General features: G+C 39.6%; 1 protein-coding gene across 3 annotated transcripts; it reads right to left on the minus strand.

The window, feature by feature from the left end:
* Positions 1-1,148: 1,148 nt before the first annotated feature.
* Positions 1,149-21,470, minus strand: ZNF507 (zinc finger protein 507). Of its 3 annotated transcripts, none has more exons than XM_058845955.1 (7): positions 21,411-21,470; positions 16,570-18,701; positions 15,361-15,463; positions 10,824-10,938; positions 8,469-8,573; positions 5,285-5,419; positions 1,149-5,157 (listed from the first exon to the last, which is right to left on the minus strand). In XM_058845955.1, the coding sequence occupies exons 2-7, from the start codon at positions 18,694-18,696 to the stop codon at positions 4,794-4,796; spliced, it is 2,949 nt and encodes a 982-aa protein (XP_058701938.1). In that variant the 5' UTR covers positions 18,697-18,701; positions 21,411-21,470; the 3' UTR covers positions 1,149-4,793. The 3 variants fall into 3 exon arrangements, with proteins under 3 accessions (XP_058701938.1, XP_058701939.1, XP_058701940.1); XM_058845956.1 differs by lacking the exon at positions 21,411-21,470 and adding an exon at positions 19,538-19,563; XM_058845957.1 differs by lacking the exon at positions 8,469-8,573 and having other exon boundaries at positions 1,150-5,157.
* Positions 21,471-21,985: the final 515 nt, after the last annotated feature.

Consider the following 21,985-nt stretch of genomic DNA (forward strand, 5'->3'; position numbering starts at 1 on the left):
TGCTTTTGGCCAAAAACCCCATTGGTTTTACCGATCATAAATTTCATTACCTAGCTAATCTTAGGCCAGTTCTAATGGTGTCTCCCTTGCTGAGTGGCTCTGTGTGACAGCTCTTCTCCGAGCACACCTCGAAGGGATGCAAAACAAAATCTCACTGTGGTGCGCCAGCTTTCTGCAGCAATTCCAACCCTAAACACTTGCCAAAGATGGAGCACAGAGTGTTTGAATCCCACTGCTGTGTGGCTCTGGCTCCTTTTCTCCAAAATCCCCTCGGTGCTGCTCTATCCCAGCCAGCCCCGTGCCTGCTCCCATTTGTGATCACACAGGACCAGGTTATTTATGGGGGGAAGAAACTTCTGATGAGGCTCTTGTGCTTTATTCAGCTGAAGGAAGGAAGGTGTTGTAGCCCAGTAAACAGGATAATACCTGGATGCCACATCCTAAGAGCCTTTTCCCCAACTTTTGCATTTGAGAAAATGTGAAAAAACTGCATGACACAGCATTCTGTAGTGTTGCATCTAAACTCATTTGTAGTTCCAGCTTTTATTTCAACATATTTGGCCCAGGGCCCTAATAATAACAAGAAAATTGCAAAAGATTGCTTGTTTATGTAATGTAAACCATGCTGATACCAGCAGTGGGTATCCTGGCCATATTCTCTCTCTTTTTTCCCCAGCAACACCAACTGATTTTATCTTGATAAAGATGGGAAGAAAAACTCCAGCAAGGCCAAGAAATGTGCTGTATATTTAAAAATAGGCTCCAAGATATGTTTTAGCTTATGTGATGGAAAAGCAAAAGCCAATCACCTGAAAAAAAGTTAAGGTTTTCACTCTTACTTAAATTAAGGAAAAAATTCCTTCTAGTTTCATGATGAATTTTGAATTTGCAGTTCTTCCCTTCAGCATGGTGCCACCCTAACTGCATGCAGGCTTATAAATATTTTGACTTAACAGTTTCATATTTCTTCAAAAACCTTGTATTAGCAGTATTTAAACTAGTAATAACAACTAATATAAATAATTTCATGCAAGAGCAAGAAATGGCAGTAGAGTATTTCAAATACTTTTGACTCAGATTTCCCTTTCTCTAAACACTGGTTCAGTGTTTGAATTTTCCATATTCATATTTCATAGAGGCAAAATAAAAATGACTAAAGCATTTAACAAAAAAAGTTTATTACCAAAATACAATATTAAAGTCAATACGTGACAAACTCCTGTAAAGCAAAATAAATTATTCTACCATTGTACAGTATTCCAGAAGGTAGTTAAAGTAGTACTACAGACTTTGCTTCATCCTTCCAAAGAGTCGCCTATCAGGAACACAATCCTAGAGAGAGCTTAAGGCATGCAGCTTAATGTGCTGGATAACTTTATAAAACAAAACTCATCCTATTTGATAAGATACAGTATCAGAATTAACTGCAGTCTTTACATGTCAGTTTTCTAAATTTCTTTATACTTTGGCTATAAAAGCAGTGCCATAGTGTTACAATACCTTTTCTTAAAAAAATACATGTACCCATGTCCATGAATATCAAATGCAAATGTAAATTTCTATTAAATATATCTTAACAAATGTTACTTTGAGCACCAACTGTACATTGCTTCAAATGATTAAATAAGTGCTTATGAAAGAGGAAAATACAATAACTCCAACTGAATCCCACTCTATTTTTCCAGGTCAAGCATTAATCGGGAAGATGAAATATGCACCCATTTTTCAGTACAGCCAAGTATGAATGAAGTTTGCTCTTTAGTGGAAGTACAGGCATTGCAAACAAAGCTGCAAGTTACAGTTTGTATCACATAATAAAATCTAATTTAAACAAACAGCATGTGAATAGCTGATTACCTGGTAGTGCTGTGACTGAAGAGACAAAAATAGTTTAAAAGCTTAAAGGGGAAATTTGCAGTGTTAGTGACTTTGAAATGTGCTTAAAACCCCTTACAAAACATGCAACCAAGCCAGCCATACACTTTCAAAAGCAGATAACCTGAGAAACAATTTGCTTTCAGAAAAACTAAGTCTATAATTATTTCACATGCAGGACTTCTGACAAGTCCCTGGGAATTATGAGTAGGTAACTAATTGCAAGCAGCATGGAGACAGCTAAAAAAAGTAAATCTCTGTGCATATGGGAAAGAATTCTTTGTTGGCATTTGTCAGGACTGATAATGGTTTCTAGAGGCAAGTAGCTTTCTGTTTTACAGGAACACATGGTCAAAAAGAAGAAAGCAACAAGATGGCAAAGAACAACTGTGAACAGACACATCCTGCTTAGGAATCCTGTGACACTGATTCCTGGTGCACTGCACAGAACGCTGCAAGTGTGACTTCCACACACACCAGAGCTCTTCATTATAATTCAAGGTTATTGGCTTTTGAAATTTTGGTTCACTGCCATCTCCTTCTTAGCTTATGAATGCAAGTTTTTCCTTCTTTATCTTTCATTAGCTGAGCAACTTTAACATAATTACACAAAAGTAACAGTGTGGTAAATATTATTTCTGTGAATACTGACTGGTAGTTTAGCATTACTAGGGATCTCACTGTCCTTTTATTTTTCCAACAAATAGGATTTCTGAGTGTGAAAGTTGAGATACATTCCAGATGATGTAGTATTTTCACATTAATTCTATACTGAAGGTAAAACAGCAGTGTCAGTAAGACAATATGAATATCCCATTGAAAGTTCATTATCTCCACTGGAATTTGGGATTATGTAAATAAATAGTTTTTCAAATGTAAAATCCATCTGTAGGAATATGAAAAATAACTATTAACTGTAACATACGTATTTAAAGTATCTCAAAAATTCAGCACAAAAATGCTTTGACCTTATCTCCTGACTGATTCTTCAAGTCAAACGTGTACTTTCTGCTATCTAATTTATAAACAAAAAAAACCTATTTAACCCAAAAGAAGAAGTGAAATTGAGGAAATCTCTTGAAAACAAATATCAAACATACTTCAAGTCATAGTGCTTTTACCCTGGCCTCTACATTTTGTGCTGTTTTGCGAAGCTGTGACTTCTGTTACTGTTTTCTTCTCCTGGTTGCCACTTCCAGGCAGTGCTAGCACAATACAGACACTCCATGTGCCAGCCTCTCACATTTACAGCTGCAGCTGATTTCTGCTGCCAGAAGGGTGTAAATAAAGGAACCAGAAACCCCTGTTTTCCTAAGAGTAAGGAACTTTGAAAGTATTGAGCTACTAAAAATCAGGTCACTGCATGTCTGTGTCAGCACTAGGCAAGCTGTTGTTCAGCTGCCTTTCATTAAAAGCAGGAATACATGCCTGAACTAGGAAGTTTAAATCTGGGTGCCAAAGGGCTTCTTTGGAAGTGATACTACACTTAATGAATCTTTCAAGAAATTAAGTGGCCAACTTGATAACCTCAACAAAATTTCCAGGTAATGAGCCAGTATAATAATATTCCACACTGATATTCAGGTATCTTCTACTGCCAACTGCTGTAACTGTAAAAGCAACAAACAGAAAACCCCCCACACTGTAATTTTAGAAGCTGAAGTTTTTAAAAGGATGAGATTTCTATGTGTTTCTTAGACAACAAAGTAATCTCTGATTCCCTTTATCAATCCATATTACAGCCTATAGTAAATTTATTCAGTAAGTGACTGGGTAGAGTTTTGGTTTAAGACAGTTTGCCATTTCTTTTTTTAAATATGATTTTCTACAGGAAGATTATCTTTCAGCTCATTATTTCTACAGTTACAGCTCTGACAGACAAGTGGGAAATTTGGCCAGCCAGTGGCATTTCAAAGATTGCCAAAGAAAGTAGGCGTCTCTGAAAATCCCAATTTGTGCTCACCTACATCTTTTGGAATCTACATAGATTTAATCTACATCACTTTGTGGCAATTACTGTTAATATCTTGTTCTCATCAAAATCATTGCTCATCCATACTGCAAAGTAATCACCACAAATGGAAAGTAACATTATAAGCTTCTCTTTTTTTAAATAATTCACCTGAATGTGTTAAGAAAACCATGAAGAAACAACAGGTTATTGTTATAAAAAATAATCTGTTACATACTGTGAGCTGACAAGATAGAAGTTTTGTAGTTAGGATCCAATCAAACAAATAGTTATTAACAAAATGCTTCTAGGCCTTTCACCTCCTGCTGCTCTAAATCAATGGAAAGGATGGCAGTCTGCTGTAAAATGATTTGGGAGTTTGTAAAGCCTTAAAAATAGACTGAAAAATGGAACTCCTGCGTGTGAATACAACACACACGTGCCCTGGCCCACCTCCCCTCTCCCCACCTTCCAGAAGCCAGGCAGGGGGGTTGACCAGATCATACTGTAACAGTTTTATCTAATCTGTTGCCAGATCATCTTTCAAAAAAGAGGGTAAAAACCTTCTTTGCTGAATTACTTGGAAAACAACAAAGAGGGAGGAAGAAAAAAGCTTTTCAAGTGATTCAAAGCTTTCACACCTTTGGGTTTTAAAGTACTGTGCTAATGCATTATTACTGACTAGTACCTGACAGGAAAAGAAAAAAATCAACAATCCTACATTCTTGGCACCATATAAAGAAGTAACAGGTTAAAATGGATCATTCTATTCTCCACACCTTATATTTATCTCTTAAATGATTCATCGGTCCCTGGTTAAAACACTGTACTCCTACTGAAACAAGAACTCAGGATGGGAAATCAAGTTTTGCTTGCAATTCTTCTCTTTAGCAAGTTTCTCAGGCAAAAAATAACAAAGAAAGAAAATATTCACTCTAGGAAATCCTCTCTTAACTTACTGCTTCACCTAGTTTGTATTCTGAGCCGTGCTGTGGTCCTTGTTTAGAATGATGTTTATGATTTCACCCTCATGTTCTTTCATATGATCCAGCAGATTTTCTTTGTTGGTAGACTCAAAACCACAAATGCAGCAGCAGAAGAGAAGAACACAGTATTCTGTGCCAAGATGGGGTAGAGTGGAGTTCTTTTCTAAACTGCATGAGGTATTCATCAAGGTAGGTTTTTCATTTTCATCAGAACCTGAAATTTCATTTGTAGTCTGGTTAATTGGCTCTGTAAAAGACACCAAGTTGTCTGAACTTCCTAGTATAGGTACTGCACTTTCATCTGTGCCTTCTAGTAAGGTTTTGTCAGCGAGCTGTCCTTGAAACCTGAAATAGTAATAAAAACCAAAACAAATATTAAAATACAGAGCTGTTGCTCTTTGATAAGAACTTTATTTTGAGTCAGGGTGGGGTATTTGAAAGATAATAGGGCTTGACTGTAAATCAGACATACCTACTGCTTTGTGAAATTGCATCATTAATAGCCTTGTTCACTTGCTCATAGTTATAATTTTGGTCACTTGCATGTTTCCACATGTGGGACTTCAGGGATGGAGGATGGCTACATACATATCCACAGAGAGAACATCTGGGGGAAAAATGGAGAAGGAAAAAGAGAAACAATTAAAAGTTAAATTTTATTAATCTAGTAATGATTTAGTCCTTCCAAAAGGATGAATAAGCAAAGAGATCCAGAGTGGACCTTCTTCTTAGTCCCCCTTTTCAGTTTCATAACTGGGTCATATTAGTTTGCAAAGTTTCATCCTGAAATGTAAGACTATTTTTTTAGGGTCTGAGAACTTTTTAATCTATTTTTTTTATTTCCTAAACAATTGAACTGAAATCTTATCTGTCTGGCCTGATAAAACTGTTTAAATATTGCAGAAATGCAGTATTTCTGCTGAGTGCAGAAACATGGCATCTGGCAGGGAGGTAGAGCTCTCTCTGCCATTGCTCTGAACCAAGTAGGAACTGTGTAATTAGCACTAATTATGTCAATTGAACTAATGAAGTCTTTCCTGGTATACCAGGTATTAGTTTATTAAGGAGCACAGAGTTGTTGAAGTTGGAAGGGACCTCTTGAGATCACATTAGTCCCATCTAGCCCCTCAAGCATGATCAGCTGGTTGCTGAGCGTCAGATTCTGAATATATGCACAGATCAAGATTCAGACAGGTGATCATTTTTTCCACAGAAATTTCCACCAGCTCTGGGACCACAAGACAAAATTTTCTATTTCCCTGTAAAACACCATCTTATGCAGTAAAGAACAAAACCCTGAAGAATAAATCCTATTTACAGGGAGATGCAGTGTAGATTTATGGACAGAAATAACTCAAGACTGATCAAATGCTGTATAACCCTTTTCATGCAGGAATATAGATCAGAGGAGGGTTTTTTAATGTGTTTTTTAAAGATGATAAATTAGTCACCTCAACATGAAGGAGATGAGTGGTACTGCATGACATCACTTCAGAGCAGGATGTCTATTTGTCCTTTGGATAAAAAAGCTATTCTGCTCAGCTGCCTTCCACTTTGGAAGCCTTCAGTTCTCCAAATCCCACAGAAAAGATCAGAATCAATTGAAGGTGACCTTGTGCTAATAAATTATAACTAGGAATGCATCTCTGCATTCCCACGTGTTACTGTGATGAGTCTGTTAAAATTACCACAGTGCAAGTCAGTTTTTGTAAATCTTTAAGACCTTTTCAGAAATGTAACTTGGAAACACAGGGATGCCTACATAAAACCATATTATACACTACAATTCAGTAAGGTTTTATGACTTTTCTTAATAACAGGAGGGTATAGTCCAAAAATGCCCTGAAAATAATCATACATAGGAAACTATTTCTGCTCAGCAGAAGATTGCAGAGAGCAGCAAAAATCCCCCAAGTTAGGTGAAAGTACAATGCATGACCTTGCTTATATAGCAAGGTAATTTTTTCCTGCTGGGGAACAACAGGTGTGTCCTTCTAGTTCACTTTACTGATTTGGAATGTAGGGCCCTATTTGTCTCTTTTTCTTCTCATTTGGAGCCTTACAAAGAAAATACGTGCCTTCAAAGATAGGTGAATGTGTTCTTAGATTTGGAATCTTAATATGTCTTACAAGGCTGTCAGAAAACATGTCATTAGATAAAAGGCAGACCTCGTAGTTCATTTATAGATAAAATTAGGCCAAAATAATTTCTTTGTAAAGCACAAAGATCAACCAATAATTTCATTTAATGTGCCCACTAGTCTCACCATCCATATGGTTTTCTCAGCCACTAACACTGCTTGGTCAGTGGTTTGGGAACACAGTCAATGAAGTCACAGCCCAGTGCTTATTTTTAGCCCCTTTTAAATACTCTCATTTTTTGAAGCTCATTAATTTACTCAGGTGATTTACTAATAAAATTTACTTTGCTGAGAACAGTATCTTTTGAGTCAAATACTGTTGACTATTTTGGCATACAGTTCAAATCATACACAGAAACTCCCAATAGCTTTTAGCATGCTGCACTGCACTTAATGATCATATACTTACATTATATGCAACAATTTCTCAGAGAAACAAAATTCTTTACCACTGGGTTTAGTAGCAGAAGTCTTTCAACTCCATAGTATGAACTGCCCTGCTTCTTGATTTGTGCTGAATTATTAAACTTCACTGCTCAGGTATATTCTACATTGATATACTGAAGAAACAATTATCTTGCAGCTTTGGATAGACTAATTCCTTGGGGATCAGGGACCAAAGTGTGGAGTTTTCCAGTAATCTGTGGTAATACCAAGAGCACTCAGTAATACTGTGGGAAGTATGACAGCTGAGCAAATAGAACTTAATTCTTCTAGGAACATTTTGGGGAAAAACGCAGTGGAAGTACTTTTAAGTTATAGAAGCAGCTTTTCTTGAGAAGAAACCTCTATATGAGTGTGCTTTATTTGGATTCTTCATATTGACTTCAAAATCTTCCACTAAGAAATACTCAAAATATTCTCGATTTTCTTTCCTTTCCCATCCTAATTTCTATTTTTTGTTGCAAATTAGTAGTAGATATAATTACACATATTTGTGCCAACTTTCACATACATCTATACGAGAAACAACCCACATCTATGGACAGACTATAAGAGACACTCATCACTTAATGACTATTCATACTGAATCTTAACTAGGTGATGCCAACCTGGATTCCTACTGACATGTACATGCAAAGGCTGTGCCTACACTGGGATATTAAACAAAGCCAGGGAACGTTCCTGGATGCTGGAATTTACCTGTCTATAATGTTAAATGGTAGAAACGCCATGGCATGGTTTTGGCTCATACAATCTTCTAAACAATTCCAGGCATGCTTAGGTAATTAACACAGCCCAGAAACTACTTGCAATAGGCAGTTTGTGTGCAACCACTATATTCCGGAAAGCAAAAACTGAACTCTGTCCCAGAGGGAAGTCATGGACACATTTAATCAGCCAGCAGAAGCATTGCCTGGGAATGCCATGGCAAATCCATCAAAAAAAAACCCCAACCAACCATCTGGAACAAAGAATGACTCTAGGAGGGAAGGTAAGAGAATCTGAACACTGCTTGAAGGTAACGAAACCCCCGGTGCCAGAGCTTTTTGCCACATGAGCCCCGTTACATACTTGTACTGTTCCAAGAGCTGCACTGCCTGATGCTCCTGGGGGTGCCGCCTCATGTGGCACTTCAAGCTATTCATATTTGTGGTGGCGAAGTCACACACGCGACATCTGAAGAGACAACAACAAGTGAACTAATCTGACAATTCACTGCTGACACTGTTCCAAACTCCAACAGCTATGAGAACGCAAAGGTACCTAGAAAGACTACGGCTGAGGACTGACAATATTTCCAGAACTCCAAGTTATGATGTTAACCTGCTGTTGGGCACTGAGAATCTTCTGCAGCCCAAAAAAGCCTCCACCTTTCAGCAGGCATCACTAGGCATACAGATTGTTCCTGAAATCTCTCTCGTGCCCCTCTCCTGATGTGGGTAAGCATCACTAAGTGCAAGGGAAGTGAGGATGCAGGTGGCTGGGTGCAGCCTTTCCAAAGGCACAATGTGACCCCCTAAGAGCAGCAGGGGAGAAAATGTGCTCTGCTTAATGCACCAGCAATGTTCTCGTGACATTGTAAAAGCCAAACCAGTAATAAAACACCAAGTTCCAAACCTTTATTGCTCAAAAATAACTCAGTGACAAGATTAACATATTCAGATTTAAGTGCCCTAAGCATGTCACATCACGTCATTCAAATTTTTATTTTTGTTTACTTCTGTCACAATATTTTTGTATAAAACCAATACATAAAGCAGTCTAAATCCATGGATTTAGATCCCAAAGTATTACACGAACTCCTTGTTATTCATAAGTATCAATATACTACCACACAGCTTTCCTGTATCTACCATATTAAAACAGAAACCATCAAGCTCAGCTAAAGCTCTTACGTATTTTTTTGAACTTTAGGTGTTTCTTTTTTGTTTTTTTAATGGTAAAATATCCAGTTATGAAGTCTGGTTTACAGAGTGTGAAACAGTTTGAGACTGTGGGATACTCAGCCTGAGAATACTCACTATATTTTTGAAAGGATTTAATTGTGCAGTATTAAAACCCAGAACATATCAAATCTACAAAAACATATCATTTAAGGCCCGACAGCTTGGTTTCCAGCCAGTTTTGTCAAACAAATAATAAAATATGTTTACAGCTCTCAAAATGGCAGCAATATAGTAAGTTGCTGTTTGATACTATGGAAGGTTTGAGGAATTCATGTTTCAGAAGAAGAAATACCATAAATACTGGATCATTATGGTTTTCAGGCTTAAGTATCCTGCCAGGTTTTCAGATTTGTCTAAGGGGTTTATGAAAAAATAATAAGAGAAGCAAGGCAGATGGGTCGGTTTGTATTTAGTATGCAGCAGTCTCTATCACCAGTGGAAAATTTCCAAGGGTTCCTAAATCAAAACAGGCTGCTAACACCAATTTGAAAACTACCACGTACAAGACTCTACAGTAGCTGCTGCTCCAACCTCACTAAGTAATAAATAATGGTAATAGTGAAGGTTCTGAGGGGAAAACAATCTATTTGTATTCCACACTTGCTCTCTGAGTAAACATCTTGTGAATTTTTGCCGGTGTTATGGGATATTATAATGCACAAATCAAAATACAACATGTCTTCAGCATTTGTTTATCCAAAAGAGAAAGTCCCTGGCTTAGCTCAGCATTTCAAGGTGTTGAGTTTCCAGAATTTACATTAAAGGTAGAAGTTTACATTAAAGACCAGCTCAAAAAATCTACTGACTCAGATCTATTTTCTAGCCACTAGAGAGGGACAGAGATCCACACTGAATGAGCACAGACTGAATTTGGGGGAATTTATGCAGCAACCAATAGGAAAATGCAGGATTTATTTTTTTGCTGGGGACCTCAGCTGTAGTATTACATGTGATTTTAGATACCCAAGTTCCTGTATAAATCCATATGATACCCTTGTAGAAAACTTATAAAATATGATCCTAAGTGAGTATGTTACTATTGTTAGAAGCCAGTGAAAAAGATGAGGCACTTGGTGACAAGGGCAGAATTTTTCCCCACTCTGTAGCAGCTGATGTATAAAGCAATAATATGACAATGTAGAACATTTTGCAATAAAGCAAATCCAAAATGAAGTTAGGTGTGCAAGGGTTTTGAGAAATATATTATTGCTGTTGGCCAAAGTCCAGTATTATAACATAATTATCTTCCTGTCCACATATGAATGCTTCAAACTGAAAACAAGCAGCAGACTGCCACAGCAAAAGATGCATTCTGGAAGAATTAGCAAATCTTAATTACATAGTTTGAGTCAGCCAGCAAGTGTGGCTCCTTCAGCAATTTGCAGTAAAATAATGTAATTGCAGTTCTTTACCACCACCTTTCCCAAGTGCATGAGCAGTTCAGTGACCCTGCCAGGGTAAGGCAGGCCCAGGCACTCACCTGTATGGCTTATCTGAGTTATGAATCCGGCGATGATTCCGGACACCGACGTAGGTTGTGCTTGTGTAGTCACAGACATCACACCTGAACAGCTTCTGCACTGAAGACTTGTTTCCTATTGAAACAAAATCCATTCTTTTAGAGAGCTGCAATCAGCATTGTAAGGAATTATCAGATTAGAATTTCATCACAACTGAATTATGAAACATAAATTAACATTTTAAAGTAATAGTTTTGAATGTCGATAAATATTTAATACTTTTAAAGTATTAAACAGGCAACAGACAGAGGTAATAAAGGTATGGTTTATTTTACCACACTGTTCTGCATTTGCCCTGCCATTTACAGGAATTATTAAAATTTTAGGAAAACACATTCTTTTTCTCTATGTGGACACTTCCTTTCTCCCTGCAGTTGGGTAAAATCCTGTGTTGCAGCAAAAGGTGATAAAATGTGGGACTGCTGAACCCAGCAGTTTCACTGCTTTGCAGAATGCATCAAATCAAAGGAAAAGACAGGGATTGAGAATGGATGAGTTTCAAACTGGCGAACATAGGAAAGAAAAACAAAAGACATCCCGAAGCTCCTAAATCCTCTTTATCATCCACCATACACTCACACATTCGGAAAGATATGGGAGGAGAAAAAAAATAGATATTGACCAGATGTCTTAATAAATAATCTGGAATTTATCCAAATTACTAAAAAGCAATTGTAACAAAAGTAATTTTTTCCTTCCAGAATTCAAAAGACTCTTGAAAAATTAATGGTTGCAGAGACAAAGGCTAATGACTCCTTAAACACAGGAAAATGTGTGCCCACAAGTGCAAAGTTGGAATATTTTTGAGATAGAAGTGTGTACACTTTAACAGCCCTGTTCCTATTCCCTTACTGAATAATGGGATTGATTTGGGTTAAGATATTAACGTTTGGGAAGAGGAATGGCATTTTTCATGCAGGTAATTTTCCCACTCCAGCCTATCACGCTGTACCTCATGCGCTCTTTTTTTAGGCTGAATTTTCTTATTATCAAAACAATTAAGAGTCATGATGGCAAAACTCTTTTAAGGAGACATTTCTTTTTCCACAGGCAGGCACTGAATTATGACAGAAAGGGTTCTAGATGTATTATTCTGATGGATACAGTCACACAGCTAAGTTCAACAGTAAGGAAAAATTACAACTAATTAAACTTTCACTCCAAAATTTAGCACTTTTGGTTCAAGATGCAAAGTAACGAGGAAAGGCTGATAACCCCAGACGGTTATTGTGAAGAATATATAGTATATCATATAAAATAAAAAAGCAGTCTGAATGCAAAGACAGTGAAATAAAATTGGAATACTGTGTGTACCAAGAAAACCAAAAATACATTCCCTATATTTCATTTAAAACATGACACAGTGCTCACCCTTTAGCATTCTTATAAGAAATAATATGGAAGTATTATACAACAAGCACTCTTTGCAAGTCAACCTTAAAGCAAAATGTATTGGAATTTTTCCTACAATATGCTCATAGAGTATAATTTATTAGTTTTGTTTTTCCTGTAATGTAAAAATTATCAAAACAATCCTAATTATTTATTTGAAGACTTTGGAATTTATATTTCTGCATTACTCTTTTATGTTTATAAAACATTCATGTAGGAGAGCTTAAGTGGATCAAGGACACCCACTGGGCTGCAGATCCATGGGAGAGCAGGGGCTGTGCTCTGCTTCAAGGGGTTCTCCATCTTAAGTTCTGCAGCTTTAGAATAAACTGCTTCCAAATCTATTTTCTGTTATGAATTTGGTATTTCAGTGGGCAGGCAGTTTAAAACCAACAGAATCTAATGAGATTTTTAAAGCATTATGCAAACATACTAGCTACAGAATAGTTTTAAGAGGCTTACACCCAGCAGCACACACTTCAGAGCAATTATTTATACCAATCACTACTTTATATTTATTCCTTCCATAAAATGCACATAAATTATAATACATCATATAATCTCTTGCTGTTGCAAAATAGCACTTGTGTCCCTCACCCCCTCCCACTGGCTTATTTCTTGTGGGTTTGGGGCCTGTTTTGCTTTCTTGATGGAAAATAGAAGGTCTCCTACAAGTGAATATGGAAATGACAGATCTTTGTTGCAGCAGCAGTAACAGGTGCTCCTGTAATGCTACTTATTATGCTATTCCTTCATTATTAGACATTTACAATCTGATCATATCCAGTGTCATAATGCTCCTTTTAATTTATTGTAGAACCATGATGAATAAAGAGACTTTTAGGACTAACTATTTCATAAACAAGAAATGAAACTGTTCCAGCTCAGGCATCTTTCACATAAACAGATGCTATGCCATAAACTTCTTTGTTTTGTGTTGTTTTATAGGGATGACATCTGTTTGACAAGAGATTGCTGTACTGCAGTGATGCTGCAATTTGATTATAAATTGGTTCTGAAATAATTTAAGCATTGCACAGTATGAGTTAATAAAAGTTTAAAAGGAGAACTGTTTTCATTCAAGCCACATTACTAAATTTCATGTGGGGTAAACAATCAATTAAAGTGCATGGCTGGAACAGTTGTATAAGATAATAATGAGAAAAAATATTTATAAAAGCATCTATAAATTAATTGAAAGCAGGCAAGTTTCTTGAACAGGGACTTCCTTTTCATGGACGGGGATATTACAAGATCAGGATGTAAACTGTAAAACAACCTCATTAAACATACTAATTTCAAAAGCAAATAGGACTACTGATTTTCACATTACCAGGATTTGAGCTCAAGCAGTAGTGTTTCTCCAAACCTGACATGTTTCAGGCATTGCAAGGTGGTTATTCCTGTATCACAACATCTTTAGCAACACTGGTTTACAGCAAACAAAACATTGAAGCAATAGTCCAAGCTGTGGTTGTAGATATTTGTTAATTTGCTAAACCAACAATGTTTTATTTCCTATCACTTCCATTAAAACATTTATGCTATCTCTTCTGCAGAAACCCCCACCATGCAATAGGAAACATTCCCACTCCCAGCAGACCCTGCCTGGCTTTGAAGGGCTCTCTCAGGCTTAGGTCCTGGGGATGTACTGAGCACTACAGATCAGTTACCTGAATTTCAATGCCTTCTGCATTGATGAGAGCAAAAAGGAGCTGGGAAGGGTCATTCTACCTGAGGCTGATAATGTAATTAACTTTTAACTTGCATACTGAAAGCCAGAAAAGGAGGCAGTGTGAGCTAAGAGAGCAGAAGCCAAAGTTGGGAACTCATTCTGTTCTGATATGTATCAAGCTATTTTGGGCAAATCATTGCCCATCCACCCTGGCTCATGCTGGTCAGTGCCCTTTTTCACAAGAAATTGCATCCATTTTAACAACTTTTGCACTCACTGAGCAGCTGTAGAGGAAAGAGTAGAACCCAGAAATTTCCACTGCAACCTAAGTACTATTAGAGTGCACATTTTGCTGTCTAAACAAATGAGAGAGCAGTTAGGACAGAAAAGAGCTTTGTGTACAAAATGGAAACACTTCAGCTCACATTTGTTCAGAGACTATCTAATTACTAGTATTTATCCATAATGCTCTAAAATTGTAAAATGCTAATAATTATAGTGTTGCCTTCAAAATAAAAATGCTGTAAATATTTTCAGTAGCTGTAACTCACCAGAAAAGAGGATGCATTCACACTGCAGTGATACACAGTGGCTCTCCAGGACACACATTTTCTCCTAAACCTCAGAATTTGGTTATTTTCCCCCTTATTTGATTACCTTTATGCATGAAGGGTTTGTTTGGTTTGTTTTTGTTTTGTTCTTTTGTTGCTGTTTATGTTTTCCAAACAAACACTATTAAATTAGAAGCAGATACACAGTTAAACAAACACAAGGCTCTAAGCAACCTGGTCTAGTGGGAGCTCTCCCTGCCTATGGCAGGGCTTGGAAAGAGAGGAGCTTTTAAGTCCCTTCCAGCCCAAACCATTCTATGTCTCCATGAAAATGCATACCTACTGTTACCCTGGCAACGTCTACAGATACAGGTTGCATATTTAGAATGCCTTACATTTGCCTCGCTAGGGCTAAAATAAATCACTCATTGTGGACATTACCATAATTAAACAGAAATTTCTAAACTCAGAAGGGATGGCATTGTATGCATATGCTGACAGCAAACTACATTACCATGGTGACTTTCAAAAAAAGGCTTTCTTTTGTTTAGGTCATTTGGAAAACACTGTAGGTGCTGAAGGAAGAGAAAAAAAAAAAGATTTTAATCTTAAAAATCCAGATTAATATTGCATATCAGTTGTTTTTCACAAGAAGAAATGCAGGGTTTAATTACTGGGGCTAAAAACATATCACCTACCAATAAATGCCACCTCAAGACTAACTATGGTAAATTTTGCCCTCTGGAAAGAACATACATTTAAGGTTACGAACAAGCATGAAAACATTTCAGCACAAGAGATCTTAAAACCAGTTACACAAATAAACAAGTAATGTTATGAGTGACTTTTTGTAATTTCAAGTGTAAATATAAACAGTACCTTCTCTTTCATCTTCATTGGAAACGATTAGTTTGTTAGCTGTAGCTGTAGTGAAGAGATCTGGAAGACTGTGTTGTTCTCTTTCATGATTTCGCAGCTGGCTCTGAAAAAACAGTTCCTAAGGTTTAAATATACACTACAAACATGCAGTGATCACTTGGAATATTGCAATCATCTGTGACATTGTTACTCAAGCTTTAATGACAACTGATATGGAAATGTATGTTAACATATATACAGATTATCCCTTAGGTAATTTCACTACAAACAAAACAAGTAAATATCATGAATTAGTAACACTGACTGATGAGAGTGACTCAGAGGATTCTATGATTTGTGTTTATTTAGAAAATAGATTTTCTCTTCCCCCATTCCCACAGACAAGTGGCCACAGTTCTTCCTCCAAAATTATTGTACTCCAAAAGCAGTATTAGATTAGAGGCCTGTGTGAAAATTAACTCAATTTTCTTAGACTTAAGAATACACCAGTCCTGTTTCTACTTGCTTAGGGAAGAGAGAGCCTTTTGCTACCCTACCTGTATATTTCTTCAAACTGGGACTAAATGACAGTAAATATGGGAAGATTTGCATGAGCATTGCCTCCAAGAGGTTCAGCTATACAGCTGGGTACTGATGCAATCTGTTCTATATTCCTGAGTACTGAGCTGAGTACATAGGAAGTCGCTCACTAATGCTTAAAATAGCAATTAGGAAAATGGCAGAAGTGTATTATTCTGCTCTGCTATGTAATCTTTCAAATCTAAGTTCTACAGAACATCCAACACAACAGTGGAAGAAAGAAAAAATATTCTGCTTCTATATGTCTCATGTTACCCCCAACTGCCACACTCACAACAGGAAGGCATGTTTGAGAATTCTTTTAAAATTTCAGCTATTAAGTTCTTTGATGTTTCCATTTCTTCCTGCAGTTGCTATGTGTGGGCAGACAACAACACATTATTATATCTGTAAGATAATTCTCAGGGAAGAAGTTATGCCAGGAAGCAAGGTTATTTCAGTGGGTAAAGCAGAATAATTACAGTTGAACTGTATATTCAGCACGTGCTGCTGGTAATAATCCCTAATGGTAATTACAAGGAAGCCAGGATATCAGACTGAATTAAGTTAGAAAGAGGGATCACCAGTTATTAAAAAAGCAGCAAAATAGGTTATTTAGCAATTCTAGGCAGGCACGGGGAGGAGCTTTACCTTGTAGTGGAAGGACTCCTCGCACTGCTTGCACTGGTACATGCGAGCTTTGCAGTGGTTGATCATGTGGCTCTCCAGGCCCTTGCTGTCGCCGGCGATGTGCTCGCAGATGGGGCACTGGTAGGGCTGGCGCTGGCGGTGCACCCGCAGGTGCTGCTTGATGTAGCCCTTGTTGCCGCTGCTGTAGTGGCACAGGCGGCAGCGGTACGGCCGCTCGGCGCTGGGGATGAACTCCACCAGGTTACTCCCAGCCACGGCGGCGGCGCCCGCAGTTTGGCACTGGGCGTTGTCCTGTAATTCTTTCAGGATGTCATCGTCAGAAGCATTCTGGTCTGTCCTCTCCTTCAGTTTTTCAATGACAGTGAGCAGTGACATACTGATTCCCATTTTAATTGGTGTTTCTGATAACTCCGGTCTTTCTTTCTTTATCTCAACTATTGCACATTCACTTTGGTTTAAGCCACTGAAGTCCTCTGAAGGGTCCTTAAGTGAGGACACCACTTTAGAATGAGCCATGCATGGGCCATCAGCTCCTCCCTGTCCTGCACCTGCATCCACAGCATCTTCTCCAGTTAGGGCCCTGAGGCTGGACGGTGTCAATTCTGCAGCTCTAATTGGCATGGTAACAAGAGCTTCTGCTGCTAAGGAGTGCAGTCGCAAAGACTCTGAATTTGTCCTCCTTCGTGCAGGAGGCACATTTTCATCAGCTGTTACATTTTTATTAGCGCTTAATTCGTTATCTTTCTTCTCGGTGTTATTCCATTCTATTATTACTTCTTGAATTGCATCTGAATGATAAACTTCATCAGGTTCTTCACAGGTAACAGAGGACTCCTCTGAGATCAATTTTTTTTCTGTTTCAATGTCAGTGTTCATTAAGAATGGCTTTTGTAAAACACTTTCTTCAGCACCTGGCAAACGCTCTACTATGACATTAACGTGACCCTTTTTATTTGGACTACAACTGATGATTTTCTGTGCTGATGACAGCAGGCTGTCAGTTATCAAATTGTCTGGTTCTGTATCTGATACAGTCTCCTCTACAACCTCTGTAGTAGGAGAATGCACCACAGACTCACTTAATATCTCTTCCTCTTTCACACTTGACCCTACGGGCGATTTACACGACAGTTGCTCAGAATTGCAAATCTGAAGTTGAAGAGAAGGCTCGCTATGGATATCAAGTTCGCTGTTTTCCAAAGAAAGGACAACAGTATCCACACTATGAGGTGGGTGAGTTACAACTGTCTCTGACAAGCTGGTGGTTTCATTTTCTTCCTCAAAGATGGGGTAGGAGCAATCAACCTCCCCGGCGTGTTTCCAAGCATGTGTTTTCAACATCCTCTGCTGACCACAGGTGTACCTGCAAATTAAACACCTGTACATGCCATACTGCTCGTAGGTGTACCATTTCCTCCTACCCATTTCAGGCACAGGAGCAGACTGAGTTGTATCCTTACATTCCAGATTTCCTGTCTGATCCGTCCCTGATTTGACACTTCCTTCCATGGGCCCTTGCAGAAATGAACTTGTGACATTGACACACTGCTGCACTTTTGTCTGGATGCTGTTTTTACCACCATTTTCGTGGTGATTTTGGAAGTGGGATTCAAGTTCTTCTTGGCTTTTGGAGGCAAAATGACATTCTGAGCACATTAATATCACTTCATTTTTCTGCCCATGTTGTTTTATATGTTCTTGTAGAGTTAAGAGCGAAGGCGATAAAAACTTACAGAGACCACATTGGTAGCACGTCACCTTTTTTTTGCTTTGTGGAAGACATTCAGTCACAAAATAATCTGTTTGTAACTCTTCAGTCTTTTTAGTAGCAATCACCGAGAGCTCGATTGCTTTAGCCGGGATTTCACAAAGCTCGTCCGCATCCAAGGACTGTGCAGATGCATCGGCATGGGAACGTTTCTTCCCTATTAAAAGGCATCTTTGTGACTTCTCACTTTCAACTATTTTGCTCAGCTTCTGGATAACGTGGATCAGGGGGTCAGTTTTACATTTTCTCTGGTCTTCACTGCTCTGCAGTGTTGGGCCAATGACTGTTTCAGAAATCAGCACAGCCTCCTGCTCTCCAATATTTGGCATCAATACTGCAATGCTGCTTCCTTCTTCCATAATATCTAGGAGAAAGGGGTTTATAAAAACCAAAGATTTATACCTGCATAATAATGAAAATACAGCCCAGTACTATTTACACTTCTCTCTCTACCAAACACGGAATCCCAATTCCACTAACCTAATAAAAATTTTCAGAATGGCTATGGAAACAGCCAAAGATACTGGGGACATTTAGTGGATACTGTGGATGCCATTCAATACATCTGGAGAGAATAATTCCATGAGAGCCTCCAAGTTGTACAAGGGCAAGACAAGTATTTTTCAAGTGTAAGCTGAAGAACAGTGTTACAGCTATTCTCCTTTTCTTTACAAGCGCTACACATTCGAATGCTAAACATGAAAATACCAATTAACAGAAACTGGCATATTGATGTTTAAAAGCACGGTATGATATGAAAATATATTCCAAATGTACTTTGATGCATTGATGCTTCTAAAGCAGATGACAATTTCCAACAATGTAATTTACAAAAATAAGCAGCTTTTTTCCCTGAAATGTTAGATGAAAGTAATTCTGGCATTAACTTGCATTAGTCATTTCACTATGACTATTTTAAAGACCATTCAAATGTCAAATCATACTTCTCATTATAAATGTTGTTTTCTAATAAACTTACTGACTGCACCTGTTTCTACAATTTCTTAATTGTAGGGAAAATCAAGGGGTACTAAAGTTAGAAAGAGCAATTATTTTCTGTTTTGAGGGAAAGCTACAGGCAGTCACTATTTCCAATTACCCCTCCTTTAAAAATACGAAACCATAAACCACAGGCAATAATGTGATAGTGCTGGAGGTCAAATTAGAAGCCAGTATACAAAAATTTATACGAAAACATACCTTGTGATGTGAGCAGAGCTGTGGGGTAGGGGTGAAGGAGCTGGACAAAAGGTTTTACAAATAAATTTACTTCTTAAAAAATGTCTAGAAATAACCTATTCAAGTGCCACTACATATACACGCATATATTTTATGCAAAGTTTTTATATACTATACATAAAACTGAGAAACTAAAAGAGATGAAGGATATTTACCAGTCATCCTTGAAATATTAGGCCAAGTTAATTCATGTGGATTTTTAAACTTTTTTTTTGCAAGAAAGATAGAGACTAAAAAAAGAATTTCCAGAACTGGTCCTAAAAACCCACAAAATCCACTCACTTCTACTTATGGATTTAGTGTACAGCATTACAATGCAAAGACACATGAGAGCAGGGTCTGTGGTGCCCCTTTCCCACTAAATTTCTACTCAAATTACCTTCATCTGCCATTCAGCTTACAATTCATGTTATCCCCAGAGCTATCAATATAAGCAATGTTAATTTTTTAGTATCATCTGCACCTCATGTTAAATATTCCAAGTTGAAAACTATTATTTGAAAGCCACCCTACTGTGGTTATATAAAAACACTTTGGTGTTCATTTCATACTGTCTGTAACTTGTTTCTAAACCATGATGGAAAGTGAACAAACCTGCTTTTTCCCCTGCAAGCAGATTTAATGAAACGCTCAAAGGAGTAATGACTACTTGAAATATTTTCAATTTGAAGATGGGGAAAATTGGTGCTACCTTAAATTACCCTTGGTACTTTTAAGACTTTGTAAGTAATACTAAAGAGGCAAATATTTTCCTTACCTGAAAGCAGCATAAAAACTAAGAGGAAAAATCCTTGACAAAAGGTCATAAAGTAAATATGCTGCCACATACTGTTGCTATGTCAAAAGGCAAACAGAGGCATTACCTTCAGCTGTATTGATTTGGGATCCTTGGAGCTGATCCCTGCTACCTGCTACGTAACTATGGTATAGATGAGTTATGTTAGTTACTCTTTGCTTCGAGTTTAATGTTCACTGTTGCAAATTTTGATTTTTAGAGGGATGGTAAGAACTGTACACAAATTATCACAGAATAAGTTGGAAGGCACCCACAAGGACCATCGAGTCCTGCTCCTGTGCCTACACAGGACCATCCCCAAGGGTTACACGTGCTCGAGAGCGCTGTCCGAGCGACCTACACAGTAATTACAGGACAGCGTGTGGGGACGCCAAAGGACGCGAGGAAAACGGCTCCGAGCCGCCCATTCCAGCCGCCACCAACACCGGCCGGAGCAGCGCGGCGAGGCAGGGCGGCACGCCCGCAGGGCAGGGAAAGCAGCCACGCTTGGCACAGCTCGGCTCGCACAGGGCGGTGTGACGGTATCGCGGCTCCCGGGGGCAGGGCAGGGCAGCTCCCGGGCCGGCCACCCTCCCGCGGGATGGCCCGAGCCCCCCGCCCCGCCCCGAGCCCCTGCCCCGCTCCGTTCCGTTCCGAGCCCCCCGCCCCGCCCCGCTCCGCTCCGCGCCCGCAGGTGCCGCCAGCGCGGCCCCGGCAGCGCTCCGGCCGCGGGGCAGCGGCGCCGCTGCAGCCGAGAGCGGCGAGGAGCTGGCCCGCCGGGGTGGCGAGGCGGTGAGGAGGGAAAGGGAGGAGAAGGGAGGGAATGGAGGCAGCCCCGGGCCCGGGAAGGCTCCGCCGGGAGCCGCTGCCGCCCGCGGCTCCGCACATGGGCTGCGGCGCGTCCTCCCGGGGCCGGCCTGCCGCCGCTCCTATAGATCTGCCTGGCACCCGCCCAGCCGCCGCCACCCGCCCGCCGCCGCCGCTGCTGCCCGCTGCCCCCGGGCCGTCCCGCCCGGCTGTGTGGCGGTAATAACGGAGAAAAAGCCCGGTTATCCTCACCTCCGGCCACCGCTTCAAGATGGCGACGATGGAGCCCGTGTCACGTGACACGCGGGCCCGGGTCAGGTGACCGGCGGGGGGCGCTGCCACCGCGTCAGCGCCGCCTCCCGTTGCCATGGAGACCGGGAGGGCCGGGGGCACGGACGGGAGAGAGCGAGTGTGAGTGTTTGAGTGTGAGTGTGAATGTGTGAGTGTGAGTGTGAGTGAGAGTGAGTGTGAGTGTGCCCGTGAGTGTGCCTGTACCCGTGTGTGCCAGTGCCGGGTGACACGGCACAGTGCCAGCGGGGCAATGGCCGCAGCCGCTCTGCTGATGGCTCCCGGCCTTTGTCAGCCCCTCAGGGTTCCCATGGCCGGGGCCCAGCCTGGAGCACCGCGCGCTCCAGAATCGCAGGCTCTCCCGAAAGGAGCTTTTTCCAGCACGCTTTTCGGTTGTGAACACCTGTAGTTAACAACAACCTCCACTTTTTGGGTCTAAAGCTGTGAAGAAGGTTTAGCACTTTTAAGTGGGCAGAAATTCAGTTTCACGTACACACTACATGATGTCAGGGGCTACCTTGGGAGCCACGTACCAGGAG

This window comes from Poecile atricapillus, chromosome 10, assembly GCF_030490865.1.
Source record: "Poecile atricapillus isolate bPoeAtr1 chromosome 10, bPoeAtr1.hap1, whole genome shotgun sequence".
NCBI lineage: Eukaryota > Metazoa > Chordata > Aves > Passeriformes > Paridae > Poecile > Poecile atricapillus.